The 18,529-nt window shown below is 55.8% G+C and overlaps 5 protein-coding genes and 1 pseudogene across 6 annotated transcripts; 2 read left to right on the plus strand and 4 right to left on the minus strand.

The window, feature by feature from the left end:
- Positions 1-23: 23 nt before the first annotated feature.
- BCV69DRAFT_62131 (GPN-loop GTPase 3 like protein) lies at positions 24-1,595 on the minus strand. Its single transcript, XM_025495403.1, has 3 exons — positions 1,126-1,595; positions 765-1,041; positions 24-658 (listed from the first exon to the last, which is right to left on the minus strand). Exons 1-3 carry the CDS (start codon positions 1,442-1,444, stop codon positions 304-306), a joined length of 951 nt encoding a protein of 316 aa, XP_025345924.1. The 5' UTR covers positions 1,445-1,595; the 3' UTR covers positions 24-303.
- Positions 1,596-1,835: 240 nt separating this feature from the next.
- BCV69DRAFT_t40 lies at positions 1,836-1,964 on the minus strand (annotated as a pseudogene). The gene has a single exon. The product of its transcript is annotated as a tRNA-OTHER (tRNA).
- BCV69DRAFT_62326 (hypothetical protein) lies at positions 1,965-2,376 on the plus strand. Its single transcript, XM_025495404.1, has one exon. The coding sequence runs from the start codon at positions 2,001-2,003 to the stop codon at positions 2,319-2,321; it is 321 nt and encodes a 106-aa protein (XP_025345925.1). The 5' UTR covers positions 1,965-2,000; the 3' UTR covers positions 2,322-2,376.
- A 55-nt stretch (positions 2,377-2,431) lies between these two features.
- On the minus strand, positions 2,432-6,631 carry BCV69DRAFT_300922 (hypothetical protein; the record flags this gene model as incomplete). The annotated part of the gene is made up of 1 exon (XM_025494503.1): positions 2,432-6,631. The coding sequence occupies one exon, from the start codon at positions 6,629-6,631 to the stop codon at positions 2,432-2,434; it is 4,200 nt and encodes a 1,399-aa protein (XP_025345926.1).
- Positions 6,632-7,291: 660 nt separating this feature from the next.
- BCV69DRAFT_314331 (hypothetical protein) lies at positions 7,292-11,751 on the minus strand. The gene is made up of 2 exons (XM_025495106.1): positions 10,107-11,751; positions 7,292-10,026 (listed from the first exon to the last, which is right to left on the minus strand). The coding sequence occupies exons 1-2, from the start codon at positions 11,345-11,347 to the stop codon at positions 7,428-7,430; spliced, it is 3,840 nt and encodes a 1,279-aa protein (XP_025345927.1). The 5' UTR covers positions 11,348-11,751; the 3' UTR covers positions 7,292-7,427.
- Positions 11,752-12,652: 901 nt separating this feature from the next.
- On the plus strand, positions 12,653-18,451 carry BCV69DRAFT_62337 (hypothetical protein). Its single transcript, XM_025495405.1, has 4 exons — positions 12,653-12,831; positions 12,935-13,202; positions 13,282-15,233; positions 15,307-18,451. The coding sequence occupies exons 1-4, from the start codon at positions 12,825-12,827 to the stop codon at positions 18,321-18,323; spliced, it is 5,244 nt and encodes a 1,747-aa protein (XP_025345928.1). The 5' UTR covers positions 12,653-12,824; the 3' UTR covers positions 18,324-18,451.
- The last annotated feature ends 78 nt before the right edge of the window (positions 18,452-18,529 follow it).

Consider the following 18,529-nt stretch of genomic DNA (forward strand, 5'->3'; position numbering starts at 1 on the left):
TCTCCTGTACATTTTACCCCTTCTCAGAGTCTACTTTACTCAGAACGCCAGTGGTCCGACTACAAGCGCGAGTGCCCCACCTGCTAAGTCGAGCAGTGGCGTCAAAGAAGAGGAGGGTGGAGAGGACGACGAAGATGATGCGGCAGTGGAAAGTGAAGAGGACCGGAAGCCGCTGCTCGGCGACGATGATTATGTCGTGTAACATACCCGGAGTTGTGTGAAAGGAAGTCTTTCCGAATGAATATGTGTGTATGCTAGAATTACAATGTGACCCTCTAAGGGGGAAAAAGCGTGCCGCACCCTCTAAATCTCTACATCTCCAATTCCACCTCCCGCCCTCCTCTCCATTTCCCTCTCAAGCATCGCCTCCATCCTCGTCTCATCATCCTCCAATTCATCTCCACCTCCCTCATCAACTTCAAACTTATCCATATCCCTAGGTTCCTTTGGCTCCTCGTCTTCCTGACTCTGCATAGCATGATCGATATGGCTGAGTAGAGCGCCTACGGAGTCTTCGGAAGTGGCATCGAGGGGCATGAAGTTGATCATGGCAAAGTCGTCGATTAATTGAACGAGGGACTGGTTCAGAGAGTGGAAGCGCGGGTTGGTCGAGGCGTTGGCTTCTTCTGTTAGCAGAAGAGGGTCCGGGTCGAGATACCTGGCGGAGGAAAGCCGAGCGGAAGGGAAAGAGAGTGAGGTAGAGAGCACTTGGTCAGTACCATTGTCAGAAGGGTCTTTAAGTCTGTACCACGTGCCCGACTCACCTCTCCATCTCCCTCTTTCCCCTCAATCCCCTTCCCAAGCGACTAGCCGTCTCCCCCCTCTCTACCAAATCCATCTTGGACATGACATTGATCCACGGCACTTCCAAATTGATCATTGCACTCATTGCCGACAGTGTTCCAGCGAAGAACTTGCTGACTTCATCGACAAAGTGAGATTCGAGGAGGTAGAGTTGACAGAGGCGAAAGGAGTGGGAGACGGAGAGATAGGTGAGGAGACCTTGAAGGAGGGCGGTGTGCGTGTAAAGCTCGATTTGACCTGGAGATCCCGAGTGTGGAGGAAAAGTAATGTCAATGCCAGGACATGTGTGACAAGTCGGGGGAGGTGTTCCGTGCTACTCACCTGGACAGTCAATGATGAGATAATCATCCTCAAAGCCTCCTAATTGCTCATCCAACCAATCCAGATTCTCCAAAAGGTACTCAAAGCAATAGACCAGTCCTCCGTTCGGTCCCAGCTTCATCTCATCCATGACATCTTCAAGTGTGATCAGTTCACGTACATCGATGGAGGGAGTGTAGGAGAAGCGTTCTGCTGCGGGGTCTAGGTTGACTAGGTGGATAGTACGGCCGAGGGTATTGGCGTGGGCGATGAGGGCGGAGCAGAGGGTGGATTTGCCAGAGCCTGCTGGGCCGGAGACGAGGACGGCGTAGCGACCCATGAGCGGCGATGGTGTACGCCGCTAGCTTGAAGTCAGGGGGGACGAGGAGAGAGAGAGAGACGTGAGCGATAATGGCAGTCTTTGGTAAGGCCGAGTGGGAGAGGAGAGGAGCACTTGGTGATGGTGTGAGCAGTTGTGGAGTGAGGAACATCCCTCGCCGCCCAAAATTCAGCTGCAAAGCGGAAGGCGGAGTCTCAGCATCGAGCCAAGTCAGAGTAGCCACTGTGCTGCACTCACTGCCCGGAGACTCCTGCGACCATGACAGCCACGACCTCTCACTCGACTTCTGTAGCGTCATCACTCTTCACAGCTAGAACAGGCAACCTCATTGCCCATCTCTTTGGTAAAAAGGAAAATCTGGCAAAAAGTCACGGCCGCGAGTAGCAAGTGTTGGAAGACGTGAGATTCGAACTCACGAAGCAAAGCAAGCGAGACGTGCGCAAAATTCTTTCTCTCCGCGGGAGATTGGGAATTGTTGAGCTTAAGTCGCTCCCCGTTGACCAGACTTGGGTAGCCTTCCCTCTGCGCTAACCGTGCAGAAAGCGGAGCGTGAATCATGGGAGACGTACTTGTACCCCTCGTCGCCCTCCCCGGAAGCAGCGGCCGAGCACCTCCCCTCACCGCACAAACCGACTCGGCTGCCTTCGTTCCGTTGGCACACACTGTCTTCTGTATTCAAGTCAAGAGGAATAGTATTTGTACAAGTACACAAGGAGCGATTCAAACGACCAAAGAAGTCTTTTGCAGGGAGGGAAATGTAGCGCAAGCATTGCACATCTCTACACTTCACAAAGCAAAAGAAAAAAAGGGAGCAGAACAGCAAGAGGTTTGCAAAAGTGTGGGGGGTTGCAAGGTACGGGATGAATGTGCAGAGTGAGAAAAACAAGGAAGAAGAGGTGTAGCAAAGGAAAAAGGTTCAAAGAGGGAGGGACTGTGTGAGGAGAAGAGCTGGACAGAGCAAAAGAAGCAGCAGTAATCCTCCACTCCTTACTCTACGAGCCCGCTACTGGCCTTTTTCAGCGACTTTTCCACCATAATGTGCAGGTCCCTCGCCACGATCTTCATAATGACCTGGGCAAAGAAATCGCTCGCTCGCAGGAGCTTCGCCTCTATCACCCTCTGGATCTCCGATGGCAGCGCAGCGTATGCCTCGACTGTATCTGCTTCTACAGCAATCGAGCTGTTCGCCGAAGTGGTTGTCGAGGAGGAAGACTTCGACTGCAGCAAGCCGGTCAGATGAGCTTCGAGGATTTGCGCTTTCCTGAAGAGACGTTGTAGACTGTCCACGTATGCAGCGGGAGAGTCGAGATTCTTGCCCGAGGTGGTCTGCTGCGCGAATCGGTCGATGGACCTCGTGAGCTTGGAGCTCAGCACATTGAAGGAGCTTCCGCCCTTCTTGCCTGCCGTTCCGGCTGCATACTCGCTGATGCCCAACTTCTTTGCTAGACCATTTTGAACCTCGACCAGGAGCACCTCGAAGTCTTCAAGCTGCTTTGCGAAAGCTGAGGCCTGCACTGCTGCAAGACCAGGCTGACGTACGCCAGGCGAGTTGTGCAGCAGGTAAGCGCCACTCTTCTCCACTGCATCTATGCCATTGGTGACAATTTCGATCAGCCTGACTTTGGTCTCGAGGGCCGTTAAGCGGAGACCGGAAGCTTGCCAGAGCGAAGATGGGACACAGAGCTTGTTTGTGACGAAGCCACCCTTGCTGATGCTGGTGTCCATCGCCTTGATGGCCCTGTACGGTCCCAGCGCAGCATTTTGGGTCTGGGGCGGCAAAGGTTCGCAAAAGTCTTGCAAGAGAGACGGGGCGGCCACCCTCAATCGCGGGCATGCAGTGATCTGCGAAAGAGTGTACGACGCCGATCCAAGCGCTTGTAAAGATGAAAGACCGGAAGGGAAGAGTTCTGCCAACCCGTCGCCACCGACTGAGGCAGGATGTGGAGAAGCCCAGGAGGGATCGGTTGCCTGGGCAGTCGAAAACTCAGGCGAGGCTGAAACGCCACGTTCCATGACCGCATGATAGGGAGAAGGGCTACTGAGCCCAGGACTCGGCATGCGGTAGCTTTGGCGATATTGACCGGAGGCCGAGTTGGCGTCACCATTCGGTGGGGCTAGACCGCTTTGAGCTGTCATTGTCACTATCGGACCTGGAAGGGAGCGCCCGTTCTTCAGGCGAGGAACAGGAGGAGCCTGCGCAGTTGCTGTGCCCAGGTAGGAGCCGGTAGGGTTGAGCTCGGGTCTGTTGCCTGGCTGGGACAGAGCACGCCTTCGCTGTGCGGACAGCTCTGCCCTCATTGCGGCTGCACTGGCCCCGAAGTGCTCGTCTGAACTACGGGGACTACCTTCGGCGTCCTCCTCCTTGGCTTCGTTGATGCCACCCCCGATCGAAGGACTCTTTCGCCTCTGACGAATCGTGCCATTCTGCGTCGTAGGATGGACAAGTAGCGTCTGCCTGACAGCGTCTTCAGCTGCTGCTCTCGCGGAAGAGGAGGCCACAGTTGCAGCTCGCTGACGCTGTGAAGACTGCGAGGAGACCGACTCAGAGGAACGCGATCGACTATCCATTGGATCCGCCGTGAGCGTGTGAGGTCCGGAAGCAGGCCAGGATGACCCGTCTCCACGAGGACTGTTGGACATGCGCGGACTGGGCATCGCCTGTTCCGTAGCTGCACCAGTAGGTGTGAAGGATGAGTCGCTCCCTGCGGGTCCGTTCAGCGCTGGCCTGCTTCCTCGAGCTACGGCATCGCTTGGCGCCAGATGACCCTGAGCGAATCTATCAGGCGTAGTCAGCATAGGTGAACGAGAGTCTTGTCCGGCGGCTGGGCTGGAGTTGGCATCATAATAGGGCGTCGCGGGCGGGTCTTCGCTGCTCGGGTGACGTATCGAGGGCGGATCGGTGAGCTTTGCTCGAGGATCGAGTGCTCCACTGGAAGGTCCAGGGTTCATCGAGCGATAGCTCGAGTTCGTATCCGATTGTTGCTGAGCCTGGTAGAGACCGGCTTGTGCCGTACTGGCCAAAGCTCCTTGTGAGTCATTTGCAAGAGGCGTGTGTGGCTGCGACTGTTCGCTGCTGGTAGGGATCTTCGCAGAGCTACTGTCGCCACGAGCGATAGGACGACGGTCCTTTTGCCTTGAGGCTTTTGTCGATTCATCCACTTGAGGCTGCTCAGCAAATCGACGCGCACCGTCTGGAATGGCACTTGACCGCGAAGGCATGACTTCCAGAGACTCATCTGCTGGCTCACCCTGATCTGCTGGCTCCTCTCCCTCTGAATCGTAGAGCATAGCCAGTAGTCTGATGCGTTCTGTGTACGTATCGTGGATGACCTTGAGCCTCCTTCTCTCATCTTCCCGATTGCTCTTCTTACTTGAGCCAGGCTTGGGCGTGATCCTCTGCATGACCTCTTGCAGCAGCCTGACCGCTTGGGCGTATGCTTCGACTGCTTCTGGTACTGCATTGTTGCTATCGAATGTGACAGCACTCTGAGCTTTGGCAAGTGCAATCGTGAGGACATTCTTCGATGACAGAGGCGAACCATCCGCTGGAAGGAGAGATGCAGGAGTTTGTTCGCCAATGGCACCCATCTCGACGATCTGAGCGTCCGTGAGTGCATCGGCTCGACGAGGGGATACCGGACTTGTAGGACTGATTGGGTCAGCGTCGGTGGAGCTCGGGTGACCAGATTGCCTCTTGAGGCGCGTCGTTGTGCGTCCGCCGCCTGTGTCTACGGTACGGGCTTTGGTATTGATAGCCTTCTCAACATTCAGGGGATCACCACTCCGCGGCAGACTTTCGCCCTCAGGGGATCGTATACGCGCATTGCCAGTATTAGCTACTTCCGGTCGACCTTTGAGTATTTGAGACGATACAGACCTAAGAGCCGGCGCTGCGCCAAAACTATTGACTGTAGTCTGTGGAGCTCCCGCCGACCTTGCGGCATCCTCTCTTTTCACAGGCACTTCCTGCCGCGCTGTCAGCCTCTTCGATGCGCTGATGGAGGGTAAGATGAGCTCCTTTGCGCCAGCTGTGGCGCTTCTAGGGCTACCTGCAGCATGGCCATCTCGGTTCAAGAAGTGATCATAGCTGCCCATGGCAGATACCGATCGCCTCGGCTCGTTAACATCACCTTTGGCTGTATAGGGACCTGGAGAGTGAGAGGGTGCACGGTAGCCAAAAGCGAGTCGTCTGCCCGGCGGATCCGAGTGTTGAGTTTGTGACGAGATCCTCTTGTCAGTGGCAGCGGAGAGACCAGACACAGAAGGGCCGTCCGGTGGGTTGTAGTAGAGTCGACTTAGTCTACCGGGCTTGACTGTAGAAGGCCCTGCTGCCGAGAGGCCATTAGCCTCTCTCCCTTGACCTTCCATAGCCAGAGCTCTTGCTTGATCGCGTTGAGAGCCCCCAGCGGCCGAGGAAAAGAGCGACAAGGGTCTCCGTTCGCTTTGCACCGTCCGCAAGGTAGGCGTCCGAGAGTCGGAAGCACCTCGCCGCCTCTCTCTGCCAAGCTCCGCTGGTCGTTGCGGCTCTCCACGGCTACGTGAGGGGGACACTCCTTCTGATGTGCCAGGACGATCGCTACTGGCCGCCGACGGGAACTCTTGCGCCTCTGATAATGCCGCCCTGGAAGAGGGCTCGCCGCTGAAGTCCAGCCCCAGTCCGCCCATCAAAGCAGCTGGGGGCGAGGGAAGCATGCCAGTACTACTTTTCCTCCCCATCTGCTGACCCAAAGGAGTCCCTCTCGTACTCTTTTGCCGGTCTCCATCTAGCACTGATACGCCACTGTCCATGCTCACCTCCTCGCCCGTCCCTGTAGTCCGCCCGTATGAGCTCTCTGTGTCTATCATGCCCGGCTCTTCGGCCTTGCGTCGAATCTGAGTGCTTCGGAACGTAGCCGAGGGAGAAGAAGTGTTTCGATGTTGCTGCTGATTACTCGGATAGGCGTAGACACTGGCATCAGCGTACGGATGAGTCGTAGCAGTTCCTGGGTTCCAAACATCTACGTCTGGCCCGGCTCCGGCGGCTCGGCCTTCTAGATCGCTATGGCCTTGAGAAAAGGAAGAGTCGCTCAAAGGCGTATTGGGCTCATCTAGAGACAAGAAAGATCCAGAAGTGTAATGATCGGGTGATGTACGATCGCTCGAAGTACCTCTAGGGTCCGAAGTGTCTGGAGTCTGCTTCTCGGTCATGATTTCCAAGGGCCGAAGTACTCCTGTCCGCGCTTCAGTAGACTCATCTATGCTGCCTGACGCGCCGGCTTGCCCTCTTCTTGTTGCGCCAGTACTAGAGCCGAGCCTTCCTTGTGAAGCGCTGCCGTCAGGCCGGGGTCCTCGTCGGAGGCTACGATATGCTGTCTGAGCGACGCTTTGATCGCTCATGTCACGACTCTCGCCCGCACCGGGCTAGTTCCTCAGCCTGTGTAGCAGTACGAGTAGCGTATTGGGTATGGAAGGTGTAGTCTTCTACACAGTGTACAGCAGTAGGTGCCAAGAAGGGGTATGAGGCAGGGACTTGGGGTATAGAGATGCGCCGCGATAGGCAACTTGTGGTGAGATGTTCACTGGCTCATGGGTACGAGAGAAAGAACAAAGGAGCCGGAACGGGCGGGGGAATCTGCAGTCTGGTTTGCTTCGAGATATTTAGCGTTTGAGGAGCAGCAGTGGGTGCAGTAGCAGCTGAGGCAGGCAGTACAGGGTGGTAGAGGGCAGAAGGAGATGATGGAAGTAATGGTGAGAAGTGCTGCTGCAACTAAAGCGCTACTTCAGGTCCAACGTGAATGAGGTGGCCGGTGGGCAGCGAGCCGGCGGAACGGGGCGCAGACGCGGAAAGGCGTCGAAGAGCCCAGCGGACGAGGCAGTCTATATTTGGGTCGTAACCCCACGATTGCGCTTGCGATAGGGCAAGACGAGCAACCAGAAATGTCGAGGCGAATAAGATATTATTCGAAAGGAGATAGTGAATCTACGCGCAATTTTGATATTTTCCTCACGCCAAAGCATGACCGAACCGCCTCCCAGTCCCACCTCCTCGCACAATATTATTCACGCTTTCCAACTCTTCTTCCATAGGCCAAGCAAAGCCCAGCTGATCGAGTGCCTGGGTGCATGCAGAGACCTCCCGCCTTCTTGCCTCAGCATCAAAGACCGGCAAGGGCGCATCAAAGTCCAGCGCTAGGTCGTACAAGTCCGAGGGGGATGGATTGTAGGGTTCTGGCTGTACGACCGGGATAAAGGTTCCTGTAGCGTGCATCGAAAGGGAGCGGGGATCGACGTGGGCCTTGCTAGGTGGCGGGGGCGATGCTTCCGCCGTCTTCAGACCGCGTGCTACGGCGGAGGAGCTTCCAGCGGCGCCGTCGGCTCCCATTCCCATCGAGGCAGACTTCTCCAGCTCTGTACGTGCCAGGAACTGAGCAATGGCAAAGATCTGTCGCTGGAAGATTCCGCCCGTCTGGAAAGTCAATGAGGGCTTCTGGAGGATCTTTTCAACCAGCCGCGCCACTCGACGACAAGAAAGGAGGGCTTTCTGGCTCGAATGCTGGAACAACTCCTTGAGTTGACGTGACTGATGCGCGTCCTCTGACGAGATGACGTGAGCTCCGTGCGCTCGACTGACCGCACTCAGATAGTCGGCATTGAGGCGATGACGTTCTCCGAGGATACGATAGACACTGAGTATGATCATGGCGGACGTGATCTTGACGGCTGCGATCCAACTCTTGGGTTGGAAGATCTTGAGGGCTTCCATCTGCCTCCAACTCTTGAGAGTGCATCGATCGAAGAAAGCAATAAGGGCCTCGTTACTCTTCCAGACTGCATGACAAGCTTTCGAGAGCTTCTTGTTGTCGGAAGAGGTGGGCAGCATCGGGAATCGCTCTTGAGGAGGAAGAAGTGTTGGGCCAGCAATGCCGTCTACGTGCTTGGTCACGAAGCGAGCAAGGACACCGATCTGCATCATCGCCATGACCGAGAAGGAGAGACCCATCTCAGGAGTGAGCTCAGGTATCTTGGCTCGAGCGGTAGAGGAAGGAACTCCGATACCGGCGCCGGGACCCTTTGATCCGTCGGCTGCCACCGCTGACGGCATAGGCGACGGTGGCCTGGCACCTCGGTCACCAGCATTGACTCCTGATTGGCTGCTTCCGGCCTGCCCGCCACCCGCGCTGCTCCTGATAGTGATGGCCTTCTCCTCCTTGAAGTTGGGCAAGCGACGATAGACGCAAGTAGCGATGGCATCACCAGTCCAGCTGGAGCACCAAACCCTCTTGAGCTGCATCAAGTTGAAGAGATTGGTCACAGCCCGCTGATCAGTCTCGTCGATCTCGTCAACGCTCTGCAGACCTAGCTTCCTCATGTGACTAGCAGCGGACGTCGTCATCTCCGATGCAAAGGCAGGATCGACCAAGTAGAAGAGTTGTACTAGGAGCACCAATGCCTGTACAGCTTCCACCGAAGGTCGGTACAGGAGCTGATGCTTGTGGACCATGACGACAGCACGGGTGAGGAGGTCGTGGCAGAACGCCTGTCTGGCTTGGCCGAGCGGCACAAGGGAAGGGAACTTGGCGGAACCAGCTAATATCTCTGGAGTGGCAGGAACTTCTGTCCATGCCAGTGGGTCAGGATTGTCTCCCAACTGGTCCGCCATGGACAGACCGCTGTTGTAGTAGTGTACACTGTCAGAGCTTGCTGCCCCTGCAGAGCTGCTTCCTGTGTCGCTCGCGGCTCCACTGAAACTACTAGAGCCACCGATACTTCTCCGGAGTCTCTCCTTCTCCTTTCGATTCTTTGCTTCGCTCTTACGGCGCTTTGTCTGGATGTAGTCGTCTGTACACACAATCTTCTTGTCCTGGCAACGGGAGCAAGGCATCCCGTCCTTCCGCTCCATGAGATCGCACCTGACTCGACGTAGACGACATGTGTCACAAGCGACTCCCTGCTTGCGCTTGGGCCTCTTCGATGGAGGAAGGTGAGCATAGCTGCCGCCAGAAGTGGCAGCAAAGGAGCCCGTGATAGTCGCTTCCTTATCGCTCCCCGCGTCATCGGCCGGACTCTTGCGGTCTCCGCTCCTGCCTGCGAGGGTTCCCTTTCCCCGGCCGTCTCCTGTGATGCCAAGCTTCTCTGCTTCGGACCCGAATGCAATCGGCATGTCCGTGTAATGAGCAGCCCAAGCCTGCATCACAGCAATCAGGGTCTCACTAGTGCCCGGTGTAGAGATGGTAGAGTCCCCAGTATCGGGCCATCGGTCTCCTTTAAGACCGGGTATGACGATCGACATGGAGGGAATGTCCTGCTCCTCGTCTCCACCGTTGAGCATGATACTCATAATGCGAGCGTCACCTTTTGCCAGATTGTACCGACTGCTAAAACTGGCAAAGTCGACTATAGGCATTTGAATGTGAGCTGTGGCGAAGAAGCATGTAAGCAAACGCAACGACACGGCTCCGCTGATGACAGAGGCCGGCAGACGAGAAGTGCTGCGTTGAAGACTGTCTAAACCAGGGAAGCTCATGGCAGACTGGCCAGGATCGTTTGGCATAGAGGCTGGGTCAGGGACGGCTCCATGAGATTTGACGGAGCCGTGCATCAACCTGGACAGTGTGAGGAAATAGAGCAAGATTGGAAGGTAAGACAGATGCACCTGCACTGGGCCACGACAGAAGATACTTGCCTTGCCTGCTCAATCCTCCTCCCTGTACGGCTGGGTCTGCCATGCTTCTTGGCAATAACGGGCTTCTTCTCCACTGTACACTCCTGACCTTGCTGCTCGCAATGTGAGCACTTCAAAGACCCTTTTTCAGATCCAAGACCCTCTTGCGTACGTCGTTCAGCTGTCTTTTCCTGTATGTCACAGACCAAAGCATGCTTCTGGCATTCGCTACAGCCAGAGCTAGACATTCGGGCGTTACTCGGGCGCTTAGAGTCGGTGGTCGCGGACCGTGGAGGCTGCTGTTGTACATCCGGAGAGAAATGCTTGGCTTCCTCTGCCCAATGAGAGGTCCGTTCCCGATCGAATCCAACAGAGGAAAGATCAGTCCGGTTGAAAGGAGTATGTTGGGCGACGCCTGCAACGGCCGAAATCTCATGACTCAGCGGGGAGAGGCCGGAAGGAGGGAGCCAAGGTCCCGGAAAGGATGCTGTATGCGATGCGGGTAATTGCCCGTAAATCTCTCCTTCTTGCTGCGCTGGTAAAGTGTTCTGATGGAGCACAGATGGGCTGGCATCTCCCCACAGCTGTTCCGAGGTCAGCAGACCAGAGGAGGCAGTGCCCTCGAGATCGGACGGGAAGTCCGAGCCCAAAAGTAAGGTTTCGGAAGTATAGGGTATGGCGCTATTCAGGCTTGTCTCAAGGTTTCCAGAAATTGGATTGCCAACCGCGTGGCCGCTGACCACTTTGTCGCCAGACCCTAGGAATTGCAGTAGTCCGGTCGCAGACGAGTCGTGTGGAGGAAAGGGTACTGGTAGGCCATGGTAAGAAGGAATGTCGGTTCCTAGTAAGGGCGAGTCACCGAACCATGCATTGGAATCTTGCACTGTGCCGAAGTCGATTTCATTGCTTGTCCCCGTAGAGTCAGAGGGACGATGTAGTGAAGAGGACCCACTTGGGGTGAGCGCAGGTGGCCACGAGGTGCTTCCACTGTGGGTTCTCGTAGGTAATGCAGGGATGGCCCAATCATGCGATGATGTCCCTGCTGCATTGACACTGCCCTGAGGGCCAGGTGCATTGCCGTAGTCTTGCTGACGGGTCTGGCCGGAGTGGTCCGGTGGCTCTCCTTGCCATCTCAGCTCTGGTTGCTCAGCAGCAAAGGGGCCCTGGTGTTGGCCGACTGCATCATATGGAGTTGCTGTCGTGTGCGGAGAAGGGCCAGCCCCATGCCATTCGCGGTTACTCTCCCACTGCTCCGAGCTCATGAGAAGACGTTTTTCATTAGGCTAGACAAGCCAGGAAGGGAAGAAGGCTGCGAAGAGTCCCCGACCTCGGATGCTGAGCCAAGAGACGGAGCAGAGGCGACGGGTAGAGTCGATTGCGCGCTCACGACGTCGTGTACCGGCCAAGATCGTCGATGTGATGCAGGCGTCAATGGCGGCTTTTGAGGGCCAGGCACGGGCGTCGTTGCCTCGGCGCAATGAGGCTGAGCTGAGCCCAGGAAGAATGCTTGGAGCTAAGCAGCGACACTTGTGAGGGATATGTGGGGTGGGAAGAGTCGGCCTGGCACGCTCGCTCTGTCGTAGCCGTCAAAGGTATAATAAGTGTGTTAGAAGAGACAGGATGGTTAGCCTCCTGAGATACAAGGAAGTCTCGCAGTATAAGCTCCGGACGCAGTAAGCAGCTTCGACTCGGGGGAGAAGGCCGAGCATGGCTAATTGTCGCATTACTCTCCGCCTCTGCGCCTCGGGCCGCGCCTTGATTGCCGAACCCCACCAAGAGGAGGAACGCGCTCCCAGGGGGCAGCGTGATAGGCAGGCAGAGGTCACTGGCACTGAGGTACGCGCCCAGACGCACATGCACAGAAGCCTGGGGTGCGGTGACACCAGAATGCAAGTGCCATCACATCCTGCAGCCGAGGGCAGCAGCAGCAGCAGCACTGTACCACATGCGGCTCCCACCACTTGCACGTCTCCAGGGCATAAACCATCATGCTGCATCACGAGGCACGGCCACTCCAAGGCCAAGAAAAGTACAAGTGGCTTAGCCAAGCGATGCAGAGGCAGTCGCCCTTGATGAGCTTTAGAAGACTACGAAAGAAAGATTTGACTTGCAGATCAAGCCGATACATGAAAGGCTGCCCTGCAATGCTTCGCACATCAGCCACACACACAATCTGGCTGTTACATAGGTAGACGATCCAGGTCAAGACCGTATGTTTGATTGCATAGTGAATGAAGTCTTGCCGAGCGACGCGATGTGACGATCGGAAAGGAATAGGTCCGCGGAAGCGGAAAGGGGCAGTGGCCGAGAAGAGGCGTTGGTTTGCGGAGCTACGTGAACAACAGGGGACCAGGCCAAAGGGTCCATCTCGATCACATCTACCATCCGCTCCCATATTCTCGTACTGATCCTGGGCATCTGATCCACTCCCTCTGCTCTGAGCCTCTTACTACACCTTGCAAGCGGTAAATTTCTCCAGATCCCAACCTAGATGGCGTCCTGCTAGTCTGAGCTTCCTACCGTCTGATTAGTCACCAAGCAACCCCCTCTCAGTACTGCGAGTCCTGCTTGGTCGCCCTTGCCAGAGATCTCGGTACTGAAGTCTGCAACTCGTCTTTGTCGAAATACAAAGGCCTGAACATATCGCCAAAGGAGCTTGCCACCCGGCCTCCGCCTTACCTGGCTGACCCAGCCGTCCGATAGCACCTTCTCTCGGAAGGGCGGCCACTCAATCTTATCATGACTGGTGAGCAGGCACTCTCTCCATGTAGAGTATACGAAGCCTTTGCTGATGCCAAATCTTTCCTCTGCGACCATTTGTGGCACCTTCTTCCGACTCCTCCTTGCAGACTATGCTGACCGCAACTTCAACACGGAATTCTCGGGCCTGGCCACAACCGTGGCCATCATGGGCGGTGTTGGTGGCGCATGTCTTCTGGGCTACGAGACACTGAGGCAGATGAAGCGTTTGCCACGTCGTAGTATGGTCAAATTCTGGCAGAACAGCAGTCGAGAGGCAGAGCCTTCTGGCAAAGGTCATTCGGATGCCAGTCGGATAGGCACGCAGGAGGACTGGGAGATGGGACACCTATACCATGCAAGAACCTTTCACGCAAGGTGAGTCCGAGACGCGGCAGTGATGTCTGTTTCCGTAGCTCGCCTCATCTGACCGATGTGCCAAACCTTTCGACCTCAGAACACCGTCGCCTCCATTGTCAAGGTGGCCGCTCGGATGGGCTTGGCAAGCTCTGAAGCTGGACGATTGGTTCTACGCTACACATTGCGGCATGGACAATGTTGTCTATGTCCGCTTCCTACGAGGGATGTTCTGGTGGACGTTCCTGCAGACCGTCACCGCCGCACCTATACTCCTCGCCATCGACTTCATCTATTCTCGAGGTGTGTCCACAATCGACATGTCTCGGGCTAGTATCTCTTATCTGGTCACCTATCCAGATCCGACCTGCACCGAAACGACTGACTCGGACTGTCCCAAGCTTCCCAACGAGCAAGGTCGTAGGCTATTATGGATCCAGCTTTGTGCTCTGTGGTATATTACCTTCACATGGTTCTACACTCTGTGGTGGATAGGCAAAGGCAGCTTGAAGATCAGGAGACGGTTGGTGCTGGGCCTTTACGATGATCGGAGGGCAGTCCTCGCACAAAGAGAGCTACAACGCAGCCAAGCGGCGAAGACTGAAGCTCTTCACGAGGACCGGTTTGGCAGACCATTGAGGGAAGCACAGGGACTGCAAATATCAGATCTCGAAGACAGCAGCAAGGGCTGGCGGCAACGGACGCTGTTGGTCACAAACGTTCCTGCATCGCTCAGAGGCGAGGGAAATATCAGACGCTACTTCGAAGAATATTTGCGGCCTGATGGCGAGAAGACAGAGAACCAAGTAGCTGCACCTCAGGGTACCCAGGTCAGAAGGGAGACAGATGTTGAGAATCCAGAGACCACCATCAGGAGGGTCGTTGGCGATCTCGAAGAACAAACCATCGACAACTACGTCGAAGGCAATGCGAAAGCTGGTGGTGGCTCGTCCAGGACCGCTAGTCCAACGGAATCTCTGCCGTCACCGGTTCAGTGCGTCATCTTGGTGAGGAAGATGGGCGAATTGAGCGCCATGCTTAACAGGCGAGCCGATATCCTTCAACAAATCGAAGCTGCCCATATCAAGCTAGCGCAGTCCGTCCTTGAGAAGGTGTCACAACAGCAAAGGCGGAAGAGGAACGGCAAGAATGGGACCCACGACGATCGAACTCGGCGCAAGAGTCTGGTCTCTTCCTTCTTTGAAAAGAACAAAAGGTCAAAGGATGAGTCGTCGGACGACGTAGCGCCCACCTCTGACCACCACACTCCGCTCGATGAGCTTGCTCTGCGGCTGGCGAAGTTCTGCAAAGATGGCGGTAGCCCATACAGTCAGTCCACAAATGGCCTACTAGACGAGAACAGCCAGTTGAATTCGGTATGGGAGGCATTGGCCGACGTGCCGCGACGCCTTCTTGACCCTTACCAGCCGGTTACTCGACTGTCCGTCCTGTTTCGCGGACAACGAGTACCTACTATCGACTATCTTCTCGCGAAGCTCAATCTCCTGACGGCACTGATCGCAGAGATGAAGGCACGTCCTCCTACCGATTACGAGCCTACAAGCACAGCCTTTGTCACATTCAGAGATCCAAGACAGGCTCGTATGGTATGGAGGGAGCTGAACTCCCAGCTCGTGATGAAGGTCAAGATGGCTCCCGAAGTCAAGGACATCGACTGGGACCGTCTCATGTCCACCTCCTTCACAGGCAGCTTGATCAGGGGGTTCACAGTCAATGCCTTCTTCTGGGCTTTCACCATTTTATGGGTGATTCCGTTATCAATCGTCTCCACTGCGCTCTTCAGTGTCAAGAGCTTGACGACCGTCTTCCCGCCTCTGAGGGCAGCCTTCGCCTCCAATCCGCAATTGGAGAGCTTCGTCTCCGTCACTCTGCCATCCCTGCTGGTTTCTCTGGCGACTATGACAGTGCCCGAAATCACATTTCAGATTTCCAGACGCGGGCAAGGCTTCATGACGTGGTCTGCGCTTTACGATCGCTGTCTTTGCCGATATTGGAAATTCCTAGTGTGCAACGTCCTGATCTTCTTTTGCAGTAAGTCTCTATCACCGGAGCTGCTTCGCTCGAGCAGCCGTCGCTGATCAGCCTCTTCCCCCCCTTTCTACAGTCGGTGTTACAACGGTGGAAGCCATCATCCAGCAGATCATCTCCGCTCCCGGCTCGAACCAAATCCTCACCAACGTGGCCTTTGCTTTCCCCACCGCTGCTCCGTTCTTCGTCAGTTACTTCATTTTGGCGCTTGCTCTGCATTCCGGATTCGAGCTGGTAGGCTTCATGGTTCCCCTCATCGTCCACTTTACTGGAGCCAACAAGGCCTCGACTCCCCGCTCTCGTGCACTCAAGACTCTGCCAAGGAACTTCAACCGCTACTATTGGCTGCCCTTCCACACGCTCATCATGACGATTCTCTTCGTCTTTACGATCCTCAATCCTCTCGTTATCCCTTTCGGCCTCGTCTACGTCTTCTTTGCTATGGTCGTCTTCAAGAGGAGTTTCGCCTTCGTCTACTACAGAAGATTCATGGAAAAGGACGGTGTAGTCTACTTCGTCCGCATCTTGCGGTACTCGTCAGATGGTCTGATGATTGCGCAAGTGGTGGCTTTGATCTTCTTTTCGGTGACCAACCAGGAGAAGGCTTACATTGCCCTCACTGCTGTGCTCATTCCCATCACCGTTCTGTTCAAGGTTGTGGGTACGCAGCTCTGGAAGAGTCAATGCAGAGCGATCGAGGACGACGAAGCAAATGCAATTTGTGGGATCATGCCTACTTCTTCTCCTCCTCACGCGGCTGAGGAATACGAACACCCTCCACCTTCATCGGAGGATGTTGAGAGCGGGAAGAGATACATGCACCAGCAAGGGGCACCTGGAGACGCTCGAGCTTCCGGTCGCTACCCGATAAACTTCGCGCCACCGCCGACGAACTCGAAAATCATGACTACGTGGCAGAAAGTGCATGATACCTTTCATGCCAACGGTGCCGACAAGCCGAGCTACATCGCTCAGAGAGCAGCTGAAGGCAACCCCGTGCATCATCCTGCCCTTGCAGGTGCCAACTTGGTTCTCAGAGCACCTTTTGCAGTGGCGAAGAAGGCCCAAAATGACGGAAAGCATATTGCGACGGTCGCAAAGCTCTCTCTAGGCGTGGACAAGGCGCTCAAGGCTGAAGCTGTGCGAGACAACCAGGAGCACGAGCTCAAGTCGGACCAAAACAGCAAGACTGTAGAAGGTAGGGCCCAGAGTGGCAAACAGGTGATGCAAGACTGCGATGTTGTCGATCGGAAAGCTTCCGTCAAGGCGGGAACTACGACCATGTCTCGATCTCGCAGCGGCAAGAGCATTGCCAATGATGAATCCGCTCCGTTCCTCTCTGGCTTCGAAGCTCTTTCAAATCATGCACCTGTCCACTTTGACCGTCAGATGCTAGAGGGAGATCGCAACGAGGACGGCGAGGAGTCCAACATGAGCATTGTACACCAACACTCGGTCCGGCGACGCAAGACGATGAAAGCCTCGGCTACCGACTACTCTAGCACCCCTCGCAGGAACCAGCCCTCGGCGTATGCTGACTCTGCTCCAGCATATGGCGAAGACAGGGGCAATGACCCACTGTCATACAATAATGAGAAGGCTCAGCATCCGCGACCTTCGACGCCGGAGGAAGCGGACCAAGAGACGCAAGATGAAGACTGGAACTCCGAGGACGAGGCTCCCCTCGTGCGTCCGCACGCGAAGGTCGCCTGGGATGACACCCCCGATAACTCGGCAAGGTACAACAATCCCTTTTATGCCTGTGAGATTCACAACTTCCTTTGGCTGCCTAGGGATCCACTGCTGCCCTTGAACCTCTGCGACACAGTAGAGTGGCATGGCGTTGCTCTCGTTTCATCTGACGGTGGTGACGGAATCATTGGAGAGTGGAAAGAGGACGACGAAGACGAGCAGGGGACATTCGGCGGCCCTGATGAGGATGCAGTCACGGACGTCTCGCGTCTGGGTCAGATCGAAGGCAACGAGGAGATCATTCTCAGTTCTCACCTCGCCAAGCATCTCGAGACGCATGAAGAGGAGACTGTAGAGGCTGTTTCAGACCCGGCTGCGGGTTTGTCAAGGAAGGCTCGGGAAGACTACGAAAGGGCTTTGAAGGCTCAACGGAAAGCCAGCATCAGCGAGGCTAGCCAGGACGGTGGTCTCCTAAGTCCAGGAAGGCTCGTACGCCATTCTTCCAACATCAGTGCGCGCAGTCATCGTTCACCTCCGGCGAGTATTCGTCTGCAGCTCGATGCTGAATTCAATCGCACTCAGCAAGGCTCAGCAAGCGCTGTACATGATACTAACTATAATGGCGAGCCAGCCCTGGCTCAACAGCAACAAGGCAACCGAACGCACTGGGCTCCCGACCCTGACAACACTCGTGAGCAACCTCACAACCAAGATCACATGCCGCCCAGCGCTTCAATGGCCTCTATGACCAGCATCGGTCCTCGTCGCAACCTCACCGTCAGTTCTGACCCGCGTAGGCGCAATGTCAGCGGCAACGCCAGTGTCTATTCTGCTGAAACGCAAAGCCGCGCCGTGACAATGCAAAAAGCACTGCAGGCTGAGGTACTGGAGGAGGAGCGCCGACGGACTATCAAGGACCTTGTCGGCCGCAAGCAGAGCAAGAAGGGCAGTCTCAGTCGTGTGGGGGGAAGCAGGCGAGGCAGAGGTGCATCAAAGGAGCCAGAGGACGGCACGTCGCTCCACGGACCTGCAGCTGACGTTGTCCAGGAAGAGGACGAGGGACTGGAGGAAGCTGAACTGACACGGAACAGCACCATCCTGCGACGTCATCAACGAGGCGTGGACAGGAGGCTACGAAGCGGCTCGGTGCTGAGCGGAACTTCCGCTGAGCCCCCAAGATCACCCTCGATCTTACGGGCAGGCACTCGCAGTCAACACTCGACATCGCCCATGCCTGCTCCCGCCCTAGAGGCAGGCAATGGACTTTTGCCCACTTCCAGTGGTGCAAATTCCCGACCAGAACCCGAGCGTCGGAGCTCGGCCCGTTCTGCAATTCGGGGCAGCTTGACTGCAGGTGCTGCTGAGAATGTGGAGATGTCAGATCTTTCCCGGCCCACATAGAGCCGCTCGGGGTGAGGTGAGGCTAAGTGAAGTGAGATTAGACTATTGTTTTTGCGATAAGTTGTATGTACACATGCCTAAAGAGACTCTACTGCGCTCCATCTGTAATGCAAATCATCCCCGAAGTCCCTCGCTGCTCCCGACCCGTCGAGGTTGTTGCTTGACTTCCAATTGCATGGTGGGCGGAGTTTGAAGTGATGGGAACG

Source organism: Pseudomicrostroma glucosiphilum (genome assembly GCF_003144135.1).
Source record: "Pseudomicrostroma glucosiphilum strain MCA 4718 unplaced genomic scaffold BCV69scaffold_14, whole genome shotgun sequence".
In the NCBI taxonomy this organism is placed as follows: domain Eukaryota; kingdom Fungi; phylum Basidiomycota; class Exobasidiomycetes; order Microstromatales; family Microstromataceae; genus Microstroma; species Microstroma glucosiphilum.

What these genes read in the sequence shown, in the direction of transcription:
- BCV69DRAFT_62131 (XM_025495403.1), bottom strand. Translation starts at nt 1,444, where the DNA reads ATGGGTCGCTACGCCGTCCTCGTCTCCGGCCCAGCAGGCTCTGGCAAA. An exon ending in TCTCATCATTGACTGTCCAG is followed by an intron (nt 1,042 to 1,125) that starts GTGAGTAGCACG and finishes CGGGATCTCCAG; the next exon opens with GTCAAATCGAGCTTTACACG. An exon ending in GGAAAGAGGGAGATGGAGAG is followed by an intron (nt 659 to 764) that starts GTGAGTCGGGCA and finishes TTCCTCCGCCAG; the next exon opens with GTATCTCGACCCGGACCCTC.
- BCV69DRAFT_62326 (XM_025495404.1), top strand. Translation starts at nt 2,001, where the DNA reads ATGGGAGACGTACTTGTACCCCTCGTCGCCCTCCCCGGAAGCAGCGGC.
- BCV69DRAFT_314331 (XM_025495106.1), bottom strand. Translation starts at nt 11,347, where the DNA reads ATGAGCTCGGAGCAGTGGGAGAGTAACCGCGAATGGCATGGGGCTGGC. An exon ending in AGGAGGATTGAGCAGGCAAG is followed by an intron (nt 10,027 to 10,106) that starts GCAAGTATCTTC and finishes CACACTGTCCAG; the next exon opens with GTTGATGCACGGCTCCGTCA.
- BCV69DRAFT_62337 (XM_025495405.1), top strand. An exon ending in GCAAGAACCTTTCACGCAAG is followed by an intron (nt 13,203 to 13,281) that starts GTGAGTCCGAGA and finishes TTTCGACCTCAG; the next exon opens with AACACCGTCGCCTCCATTGT. An exon ending in CGTCCTGATCTTCTTTTGCA is followed by an intron (nt 15,234 to 15,306) that starts GTAAGTCTCTAT and finishes CCCTTTCTACAG; the next exon opens with TCGGTGTTACAACGGTGGAA.